The 12,497-nt window shown below is 38.6% G+C and overlaps 1 protein-coding gene across 3 annotated transcripts in view; it reads left to right on the top strand.

Annotated features, from left to right (window-relative positions):
- Positions 1-12,497, top strand: part of grid2 (glutamate receptor, ionotropic, delta 2) — a 411,138-nt gene that overhangs the window by 366,799 nt on the left and 31,842 nt on the right. For all 3 annotated transcript variants that reach the window (XR_009649218.1, XM_060882146.1, XM_060882147.1), the window contains exon 13: positions 3,507-3,702. Coding sequence is in view for 2 of the 3 variants with exons in the window: in XM_060882146.1 (XP_060738129.1) it covers positions 3,507-3,702 (196 nt within the window). In the remaining variant the exon portion in view is untranslated. The remainder of the gene's footprint in view (positions 1-3,506; positions 3,703-12,497) is intronic.

Below are 12,497 nucleotides of genomic sequence, written 5' to 3'. Positions count from 1 at the left end.
TTTGTGTGACTTGTTTGATATTTTGATCCATCGTAGCTCCATCTTACAAGTCATAATTTAATTCCTAGTTATTTTTGTAACTAGCAATGTTGTAATGTAACAGAGTACAAATACTTTGTTACTGTACTTACAGTAAGTAGAAATTTCACGTATCTGTACTTTACTTTCACTTTTACTCCTCTACATTTCCTAGATAAAATGTATACTTTTACTCCGCTATATTTCCACTAAGCATCTTCGTTACTCGTTACTACAAAATAAAATCAGAAGAAATGTGTGCGACTCCAATAAGGGAGGTTTGGCGAATCACTGCTCCTAGATTGCATTACGCAGCTCTGTATGCTCTGTTTCAGCATAATGTTGCTAAAGGAGGTGTAAGCTCAACTGAAACCGCCATGGAAGCACCTACTGGAGGACCTCCCGTTATTGTAGACCAGGGGTGGCCAACCAGTCAAAGGGCCCCATTTTTTACTGTGTTACCGCAAAGAACCACATCATACACATGGGCACACATGAACATCATCTTTTTTTTCCCTGCCATTTTAAGAGCGAACTTGACACAAATTGTTTACTCAAATGATCTTGCTCCTACTGTGAAACTGTGAGGTATTTTCATCCCACTCACATGCATGTTTGACGGAAATACCGTATTGAACTCGGCTCGGGAGCTGAGGTTTGGCCACCCCTGTCTTAGACGACCACCCCGACGATAGTGGTGAACAGGGTGAAGAAGATAACGTTATACACCTGTGGCCGTATTTGCAAGAAATGTTTCTGTACATTGGAATGAAAGATTCTTCCTACCGGATGAAGTGCCTCTTATGCCTACCGAAAATCACTGAAATTTTACTTTTTACTTTTACTTCAAATACTTACTGTAAGTACATTAAATATCAGAAAATGACTTTTGATACTTAAGTACAGTATATATCAGATACTTTAAGACTTTCACTTGAGTAATATTCTAAAAGGTAACTTTCACTTCTACCAAAGTCTTTTTCTAGTACGATACTTGTACTTTTACTTTACTTGCTTTCTTGTACTTTATACAACCATGGTATGTCTTATATTAACATTGTGTATATATAGGTGTGTAGGATATATGCAGGTTTGAGGGGGTTTAATGTGCCTCGGTCGTGCTGATTCTGCCGAGAATGCTAATTCTAACGTTTACCTGCTGGGTAACAAAAGCAAAAAGACTTTTTAAATTCTCAAAAAGAGAAACTCATTTACATTGTTGAGTCAAATAGGTTCTACAGCAAAGTGCCTTCATTTGGTGATTTAGCTCATTCTACTTTTGACAGAATAAAGAACAGCAACTAGAGAATATCTCTTAGTGGCTTTTTTAAACCACAGGGTAATGTTCATTTTCTGGATCATGTCGAAAAGAAAATGGATTTTCATGTGGGTTATTCTGAGGTTTCTCCAGTGAGTGGTTTGGATAAGGTAGGTTTAGTTTTGAATTTGAGTTAGATGGATGTCTATGCAATATAGTGTGTTTTAGAGTGTCTGCTAAATATAACTCGCATACTCTCAGTACTAGGACTATAAAAAGCACCCTATAAGAAGAAGGAATGGATCAAATAAGCACCAATATGCACCATAAGATTTGAGTAGTATAGTCAGACCTAAACATTATTGTTTAAATATTTCATGTACATGTTTGGTGACTAATTTGCTGTTTGCAGCTAAAGGTCTTCAGTAGCCGACTGCTATGGCATCATGAACTCTGTTAAATATCACTAAATAACACAACATTTTAGCATATTGATTTTGTTAACAGCACAATAATCTCTCAACAGTGAGATGATTAAAGAAAGTAACATTGTGCAATGATCATCACTATTGTTGGATTTGAATGCTACTGAAAACCTCAGAACTTGAGAAGCTAGAAATGTTCTGCCTGAATCATTAGTCTAAGATACATTTACATTTATGGCATTTGGCAGATGCCCTAATCCAGAGTGACCTGGGATTCAAACTCACAACCTTCCAATCAGTAAGCCAACACCTTAACCACAAGGCTACCACATCCCCACAGTTACTTTTACAGCATTTGGCAGACGCCTTTTTCCAGAGCGACTTTCATTCTCATTCTCATTCTCTCTCTCTCTCTCTCTCTCTCTCTCTCTCTCTCTCTCTCTCTCTCTCTCTCTCTCTCTCTCTCTCTCTCTCTCTCTCTCTCTCTCGTACAACTGAGTAATTTAGTGTTGAGGTCCTTGTCCAAGGGCCTTGTTCGAACTCACAACCTTCCGATTGTTAGTCCAACATCTTAACTAGGCTGCCACATCCCCGTCTAGATCATCTACTAGTGTCTCAAACCTTGTTAGAGATTACAGAAAACGGTGTAGTGCTGTTAGTCTCTCCAGGAGAACACCAGCAATTTAGCAGATCATTTTGAAACAAGTTATATGTAGACATACTTCAGCACTACTTGAGAAAACTGTATAATACCACACAGCCTGCTCATATAAGTCCAAAATAGTAATAATCAACACAATTAGTTCCTATTATGAATGTGCTTATTTATTCTGAAGTCTGAAGTGTTGTCCACATACTCGAGATTAAATTTACAGGTATGATCTGTGAAACGGAGAATAATTGTATTGCAGTCTGATTTGATGATGGTGTTTGAAGGACAATGCTCTGTAGGAGTTAAATGACATTACACGCCCGCTATTAGCATGTTATAGGGAGACTCTTCCTATCAACGAAGTGTTGAGTAGACTTTTCAAGCAATGAAAGATGAACATATGTGGCTTAAGTTCATAAAATCTTAAAAAGCCTCTGGAGTTAAGTACAAGAAGATTTTCGAAAGATGACAGCAGTCTAATGTAATAATATTCAGTAAATCAAAAGCTAGCAATAATCTTTAAAGTACCCAATCCACTCTTCTGTGATTCTAGCTGACATCCTCTCAAAGGTCTAATGAAAGCAAGCCCTTGTTCATACTTGTTGCATTTAAAAGGATTTTATTAATTTATGTTTGTGAAATTCTCCCCCAAATAAAGTGTTAGTGATACAATTAATTGCTTAACACAAAAGAGAAAGTATCACCGTTTGTGTGTGGTAAGTGTGAAGATTTAATATTTCAATTAGCAAAGCCTTTTCCCCTCAAAGTTACAGATTGTACTATGCTTATTATGTTTCAATTACTTTCCTTGAATGTTCATTTCTGCACGGAGGACGAGTCGCCAGCTTTTAAATGGAGGCAAGATTAACTCGGATGTTGACGCAGACTGCAATCTAATAAACATAATGTGTGATCTAATGTGATATAATAATATGTGTGTGCTGTAAATGAGCGTAGGTGGTGTGAGAGCAGGATAAGAATGCATGAGTCTGTTTATACAAAATTGTGCCTTTGCAGTGCAGGTACGCAAAAAATAGTTAGTGACTGTATAGAAATGTCTGGGTTTAGAGTTCAAACCTCGTGCTTCGAACTGAGCGTTAAGCGTGGTCACGTGTTCTCAGTGTGTGCTCAGTGGTGTGTGTTCTTCCTACAGGTCACTTCAGGACCTGTCCAAGCAGACTGAGCTGCCGTACGGCACTGTGCTGGACTCTGCCGTGTATGACCAGCTGCGCAGTAAAGGCATGAACCCTTTTGAGAGAGATCCCATGTACTCACAGATGTGGAGGATGATCAACCAGTCAGGAGGAGCCGATAATAACGTGGAGGACTCAAAGGAGGGCATTCGTAAGGTGCGGTAGGCCATCACACTTATCAATCAGATGCAGAAAGATACTTATTTACAGCAACAGGAATATAGGCCTCATTAGCCAATAATTAAGCTCATTTGTCAAAAACGGCGTTAGATATTAAGAATTCTGGCTAATAGACAACAAACAACGGTCATGACAGATAACCTGATGTGTATAAAATTCAAGCTTAATATCTTCAATATACTTTCTGTCAAGCTGGTTCTGCTTCTCGGATTTAAAAATAATAATTACACATGCATATAATTATAGAAACAAACATGATCGTGAAGACACATTAAAGAAGAATTTATTCAACTCAACATTCATAGTCTGTTCAGCAGTCAACCATGTTTATGCAAAGGTAGTTTGTGTCGCTAGAAAACATTGAAATAGCAAAAAGCAAACCAGACAATCAAAAAACGATGGAAAGATGTTCAAGAGCAATCTTCCACTTGATATCTTGAGAAAAGAAAAAGCATAATGAAGTATTTGTAAATGAAGCATTCAAAGATATGGTCATAAATTCCTGGCAGATGTGAACAGACCGTATTCAGAACTGAGAAAATAAACATCAAAACCAAAGGTATAGAATCCAAGGCACTAGTGCAAACAAGAAAACACAGCTCAGAAATGCACAATAACATGGATAACATATGTCAACGTGAACACAAAGCACTTGGAGGGAAATATAACAGGAAATTGAGCAGTTGGGATACATGCCATGTGTCAAGACAACCTTTACACAGTTCTGTATACATTTCTAATGAACTTTTACCAACATTACTCATTTATAGTATGATGTGCTATGGTATATTTACTTACTTAATATTAAAGTGTTTACTAGTACAAGCCTTGATTTATTTTTTTCTGAGCAAATAAGCTAACAAGGGTTAACTGATTTCACAAGAAACATTCCCATGCTTATTATTTATGATGTTACAGCCTAATGCTTTGGGGTTTGTTTTTTTTCTGAAGGTTGGTTTTATCTCGGAAATTGAACTTAAAATGCATGGCACAATTAAATAGGGAGTAAAGCATGAAAGCTCAGGTTTTACACCTTCATCTGATCACATGAAGGTTGGACTGAATGAATCGGTCATTAAGCCTCGCTGCTATTACACTGTGCTTTGTTGAGGCAATCTCGACTCGCAGGTGTTCTGATAATTATTGTATATCATGACAATGTCTTTGTAGTGCCATGAATGTACAGGTCTCTGTTTTCAGCGTTTTTCCCTCACGATCTACATAGCTTCCACTTTTGACCTTGAAAGCATCAGGGATAAGTACGCTTTTAACATTTTGTCTTTGATGTGTAATACTGCTGGTTATGCCATCACCAAATATTCTACATTGATTGTAGTGCTGGAATATGCATATGTCTAGCTCACTCACCACGGTTGTGAAAGAAAGCATGTGAAAGAAAGCTTTTGCTTCACTCTTCGCTTTGTTTATAGCTGTGTCAGATCTCTGAATAATCTGCAAAGACATGAAAAGGATTGAAATAGAAATCATTGAGGCATGATGATGTAGTACCGAGGTAGGGTGGGCTTTTTTATCACAGAGATGGTAAAGATAAAGCTGATAGTATAACACTGTTAGATAACGGTGGCTCTTATTTCCTATGACATTTGCAACTTCCTTATCAGTGGTTGGTTTCCTATTGCACATGCACCCTTTGTGGGCTCGAGTAGTTATTATGCTTAATGGCTTTCCTTATAGGGCCTTGCCTTCTGACGAGCCTACGCACGGTGACATATTGTGTTTGATTGGCATGGCATGTGGGCATGTGAGATCTCTATATGCTTGACGTGAATGATTTCAAAAATAGACAGAGAGAGAAAGAGAGAGAGAGAGAGAGAGAGAGAGAGAGAGAGAGAGAGAGAGAGAGAGAGAGAGAGAGAGAGAGAGAGAAGATAATTTGTACCTTTGAGGATTTAAAGTTTGATATCAGAATTAATCACTCTAAAAGTTTTATTTGACATTCAAGTAGTACCTTCATGAGACAACATAAAAGTAAAAAGTGAAAGGATATCATGGAATATTTATTAATTCATTCATTGTTCTTCTGTTTTATGCTGGATGTTGGTCAGGGGTGAGGATTGATGCACTGAACATGAGCTAGGACAAGATATCGGTCCATTAAAGAGCATCAGATTTGGGGGCAATTGAGAGTAGCGCTGTCCACCTACTGTGAGGTAACCTAAGAATCCTGAAAAAACCCAAAGGAACAAAAGGGAGAACATGTGAAACATGGGGAGCTTGTAGCTGTGTGGCTGCAACGCTATATACTGCACCACCATGACGCCCTGTATAATATGTGTTCATATTAACTGTAACTGTATTCCATTTATATTTTTTTCCAATTCAAGATGACTTCATTATAATAAGCGTCTGCACCGAGAGTCCTCCAAATGGGACCTAATGCACTCATTCTCTGTGTTTGTTCCTTGGATTTGAACAAACACTTGTTTGAAAATGAGCTTTACTTTTGCATTCATTACACAAACACTTATTTCTCATTTATCCTGTTCTCACTTAGCTCATTTGTGTGTTGTCACACTGAGATATGAGATCCTGGTGTGTGACTGTGGGAGGTATTATAATAATGGTGTGACTATTCTCACTGCAGTTTGAGTTGCTTCCAGTAGAAGCTTTGTGCATCATCTCAAGAAGCCATCGTTCACTGTGGAGCCAGGAATATATTTTCAGGTTGGGGAGGTGTAAATGTGAGGAAATAAAATCACCACATGATCGGTACCAATAATGCGATACACTTGTTGACACACTTGTGCAATCTGGGTGGATGCTACACAGTAGCAGAAACAGTACTGGTATACAGAATGATAAGGTATGAGCAGCCATCAAAACAAATTAACAAATCCGAAAACACATTAACAAATCCGAAAACAAATTAACAAATTCCAAAACACATTAACAAATCCGAAAACAAATTAACAAAAATCCGAAAACACATTAACAAATCCGAAAACAAATTAACAAGTCAGATAACACCATCAGATAACACCATCTAGTGTCACCCATATGAGGATGGGTTCCCCTTGAGTCTGGTTCCTCTCAAGGTTTCTTCCTTTACCAATCTAATGGAGTTTTTCCTTGCCACTGTTGCCTGAGTCACCTCAGACTTGCTCATTGGGGACAAATACACATACACACATACATACATACATACACACTGTGAACTGTATATATCTTGAATTTTTATTATATTAATTCTTTATACTTCTCCTTATGTTTATCTTTTGTTCTATGTTTATGTTCTGTAAAGCTGCTTTGTGACAATGTCCATTGTAAAAAGCGCTATACAAATAAACTTGAATTGAATTGAATTGTATAGATAACCCGGAAGCGGTTGGTATAGTTTGTGAATGGAAACTTACCATCATCGGACAAGACACCTTTCATTCACCTGTATATCTTTAATGACAGGTGTCTTGTCCAATGATCGGTAAGTTTCCATTCACAAACTATACCTACCTCTTCCGGGTTGTCTGAATCGGTGCACGAAACACATTAACAAATCCGAAAACACATTAACAAATCAGAAAACACAACGACATTTCAGACAACCCGTAAGTGGTTGGTATAGTTTGTGATTGGACAAGACACCTGTCACTCAAGGTATACATGAAGTTCAACAGTCTGCAGCAGGGAAAAGTTGGAATGGATGGATGGAATGGATTACTGTGGATTAATTCTGTTGTTTTCTTATATTTGAACGAAGAACTTTACACATTACACATAAGATTCCATACCTGTATATCTTGAGTGACAGGTGTCTTGTCCAATGATCGGTAAGTTCATTCATTCATTCATTCATTCATTCATTCATTCATTTTCTACCGCTTATCCAAACTGTCACGGGGAGCCTGTGCCTATCTCAGGCGTCATCGGGCATCAAGGCAGGATACACCCTGGACGGAGTGCCAACCCATCGCAGGGCTAATGTGTTTTTGGATTTGTTAATTTGTTTTCGGATTTGTTAATGTGTTTTCGGATTTGTTAATGTGTTTTGCACTTCTCGGCCACCGTACATCAGCCATTATTTCCATAATAGTAACAATAATTACAGGAAATAAAATGGCAGTGTTCCGGTGAAAATTATTATAAGACCCTAGTACTAGGGCGAATCTAATATCTTAAACCAGATCCTTCTTTATCTCCTCCTTCAGTAGATCTCCAGCATTTTATCTGCTGTGACCTCAATGTCAGTACGCTCGGTTTGTAGCTGGCTAAGTGCGGCACACAAAAAACAGTAATAACGACTGAACAAACAAAGTTATGAAAAGATGCATTAACTGAGCGAGACAGAACTAGACACCAAAACAAGTACAAACGGTGTAGCATAAACCAAGTAACATTGGCAAGAGTCTACCAAAATAACTGACTCTATTTAGGTAAGGGGATAAACAACAGAAAAATTATACAAGAATATTGTTTAATGAGAAGACAAAACAAATGTCTATATAATTGAATTATTTATTTTTTTTTTTTAAATCATCATCCAGTGCACACAAACCCTCCACCCCTAGACCCATGGTTACCTTTAATGTTTCTCTGGCTAAGTATAAAAAACCTGAAGCTAGGTGGGGGGTTACGTATTTTTGAGTGGACCTCAACAGGAAGGGACAAACAGAGGATGAGAAGAGGGAAAACTAGGCAGGGAGCTTTAAAGGGTATCAGCTGAGGCTTATCTCCTCTCTTCAGATTGATTTAGCCGTGAATTGTTGCTAGGCATCTGAAGGAGCCCCCAGCGGCTACAGCTTTAAGTGGAAGGCTCGAATAGAGAGAGACAAAGCATGGGACTGAGGAAGAGAGAGTATTGTATTGAGATTGTAGTGAGATAAGAGAATTGTGGGGGGGGGGGACATACTCACTGGGTGTTAGAGCATCATCGGGAGCTGGTCAGCTTAGTTGGGGTATTGTCTTTATTATGTCCAGGCTTTTGCAGCCTCGTTAATTCAGGTTTTGTCCTAATAAGGCAGGCATCTGTTAGCTATCTGTTAACTCATTAGTCTCGCTCAAATCAGCAACTCCAAGTATTTAGACACATGATACATGATTAAAATCCAGACCACAAGAGTACAAGCCAGGATGCCCTCAGACTCACTTTTTTCAGGAAATAATGAAAAGAAAGTTGAGGCAACAACTGAACTATTGCACAAACAGTTTTGTTTTGCTTTGTTCCATTTTGCTGAATGTGAACAAGAGTGCCATATCAGATAAGACACAAACACCGAGCATCCCGCTCTCCCGTGTCTCACCTAGTTAGTTTGCTTTTTACCCCGAACACCCTGCTCTTACTCACTTTTTTAATGAGCCACTCCAGATAAATTGTGCTGCTGAAAATTACAAATGGAGGTGCATTACTGATGAGAGCGAGCGAGGCGGCAAGGAGCATGATCTCATCACATAATAAGAAAAGTTGCACGTGGTGTAAATTCCGAGCGGGAAACATCGATGCGTGAGAAACCTGAAGAAAAACAGTGTCTAAAAGATGAGTTTAATCTCTTGTTTAACAAGGTTTCAGCCTGCCAGCCAGATGACCAAAATTGGATCATTAAATTTCACATCTGTATTCTTGTGGAGGGAAGGGAATGAATCTTGACTGTTTTTTTTCCACCAAGCACAAAAGTTCAATTATGGATTTGTAAATGAATTAAAAAACCCAAAGCTATAGGAGAATGTGTTGAATAGACGGGTGCACAGTGAGTATGTGTGTGTGTGTGTGTGTGTGTGTGTGTGTGTGTGTGTGTGTGTGTGCATTTGTATGTGTGAGTGTGTGTGCTGTAATTCTGTGTGTTTTTCACAGTAAGCTCCAGCAATAGCCTCCTCATTCGCATTCTGTTTGCCCTCGCACTGCTCTACTGCGTCTTTATCTCTGTCTGCGGGAGACACGATGGCCTACCGCCAAGACCTAATGGACTTTTGGAAAACAGAGAAAATAATATATCACTTGGGCAGCGGGAAGGAGAGAGACAAAGAGACAGACAGCAAAGCCTTTAAAACGTGTCCTCTAGGCCTGCACTTATCCAAGAGGATGGCCAGATCAGATCTAAAAGAGAGAGAATCCACCTAGACTCGCCCTGACTGACTCCGCCATTCTTTTCCTTTTTCTAGCTTTGCTTCTCACTTCCTCTTGGCCACCACACACACACACACACACACACACACACACACACACACACACACACACACACACCTGTGTGATTGGGTTATTTGAGGCAAAGTCATTCCTGGAAGCCATTTAAAATAATTTGGCAGGCAGTATTTGAAGCATGTAATGTGATTGTGCTTTTTCTGCACTGTTGTGTCTTCTCTCTTAAATGCTCAGGTGTCAACATGAAGATACATTTATTCAGTGAAAGTTATATAATTTAATTCACCTCACTTGGAGATAGTGGATCTGTTGTGTAGTCTAAATGACTGGAGCTGCACCTCTGTCATTCATGCATAGTATCTCTCTCTCTCTCTCTCTCTCAGTCTCTCTCTCTTCCCCCCCCCCCCTCTCTCTTTTATTTAACACCTTTTACCAATACCGAAAAATGGAATCTGCACCTGTTTGGGTGGTGTAAATGTTCAGCATTGCATTTCTTTGTCATGTCCCACTCCACAATGGTGGTTAGTGGCTCATATAAAAATAGACACTCGGTGCTGTAAGAATTCATAAGTATATCTGTTTTTAGCTAGCCTACTAGGGGCAGTATATTCATAGAAATGTTTCAAAAAACAATTGTTTATATCAAAGTACATGGTGATATCTGCTTTCTAAAAAGCTTGTTCAAAATATACAATTTAAAGAGTTTATACTTCAACCACTGAAATTCTGTGTGAAGTTATCGCAACAGAGGTAAAACATCTCCTACTAAAAGCCAACATTGTCCTGCCTCATTTTATATCAGACTTGTAGTGATAAAATAATTCATTTAATGGAAAATGTCTGATAAGTCTATTTCCATTCCGCCTGTGGACTGAAAGCCAATGTACTGATAAAAAGGGGTTCAACTTTGCTGTAAACGTTGCGCTTATTATTACAACATTCACAAGCCTGTGTCTTACTGGTTAAACGCTTAAGATGTCATACACCATCATGTGTTTTCATTATACTTTATGTCCACTGATGGTCATGGTCAAGAAAATGTTTGATGGAAAATGGTAGATTCCGTTATTTTACATTGCATTCATGGCATTTTGCATACGCCTTCATCCTTATCTCATTTTATACAACTGACTAATTGAGGGTTATGAGCCATGGGATTTGAACTCACAACCTTCAGATTAGTAGTCGGACACCCGAACCAGTAAACTTATACATCCCCACCCCATGTCACATGCCAAGTGTCCAGTAATAATGCAGTATAAAATCAAGTTTCAAGAATTTTCTTTGTCATGTTCTCAGTTATACACAGTACACATCTTGCAGTGAAATGAAAACAACCCTATTATGTCAAAAGTGGGATTTAAACTCACGCGTCCAATCCGTGGCCAGAAACCTCCATTAATCATATAAAAGGTTTGATCCTTGAGTTTGCTGTTTTAGATCACTCAGCCATCCTGCCACTAATGGTAGATGTTATTATAATTGAAGACAATTGTCCTAAAACTTGACGATCATCCACCTGCATTGAGCTCTGATGCAATACTGCATATCATACATAATTACTGCCAGCCAATGACTCTTATTTTCGAATGTGAAGACCCTTTGCCTGTTTTTAGCTCAAATATATTACCAGTATTTTTAAGAAGAAAAAAACAACAACGGCATTTTCTTCAGCTAACTGCAGATACCTCCACACTGCAATATAGGTACTGTTGTACAAATGCTGCTACCTGTATAGTTACAGTATCCCTCAGGATGCATTAGATACAGCTGATTTGAATAAGATTTCCATGCAGTGTAGTTTTAATGCTAACCCATTTACTAACATCTAGCAGTGCAACTGGTAAATATCGAATTAAATTTATGCTGTTTGGGACATATTGAGAGTTGAGTTGAATGTTTGGAGTGAGGTGTTAAGACTGAAACTGCACACATCAGTGTTCAGACTTCAGCTGTTACTATGATCATAAAAGGTGTTGGGGGAATTGCACTCACTTGAGGCAGGTATTAGCGTTCAGAGGAACTGATTATGTTTAGTGTCAGTGTTTGACAGGTTGATGTAATCTGTAATCACATTACATAAAAAAAAATGTGGACTGATATTCGAAACTTTTTAAATTCTACAAAAAGGGATTTTTTTCCCCCAAATGGACATGGGAGGAGATAGCATCTTAAAGACATCTTAAAAGCTTGCCTCAAACAAGTCGTGGGAAGTCGTGGCCTAATGGTTAGAGAGTCTGACTCCTAACCCTAAGGTTGTGGGTTCGAGTCTTGGGCCGGCCACAACTGAGGTGCCCTTGAGCAAGGCACCGAACCCCCCCAACTGCTCCCCAGGCACCATATCATAAATGGCTGTCCACTGCTCCAGGTGTGTGTGTGTGTGTGTTCACTGCTGTGTGTGCACTTTGGATGGGTTAAACGCAAAGAACAAATTCTGAGTACGGGTCACCATACGTATGTCACGCCACTTTCACTTCACTTTTTCAAACAGCGAGCTAAAATTATGAACAACTCTTAACCATATAATCTTAAAGTCTTGAAAAACCTTACTTAAAATGTGTGGTGAATATAGACAATAAGTGCTTGTTCAGCTTATCCTTAAAACTTTTTTTTTAAAGGAGATTTTTTTTTTTTTTTTAAAGGAGGTTTTTTTTTTGGAGAGCTCATCACCTATATC

Source organism: Tachysurus vachellii, chromosome 11, assembly GCF_030014155.1.
Source record: "Tachysurus vachellii isolate PV-2020 chromosome 11, HZAU_Pvac_v1, whole genome shotgun sequence".
Classification (NCBI taxonomy): Eukaryota; Metazoa; Chordata; class Actinopteri; order Siluriformes; family Bagridae; genus Tachysurus; species Tachysurus vachellii.
The sequence above is the reverse complement of the archived record's forward strand: the minus strand, read 5'-3'. Positions and strand labels throughout refer to the sequence as shown.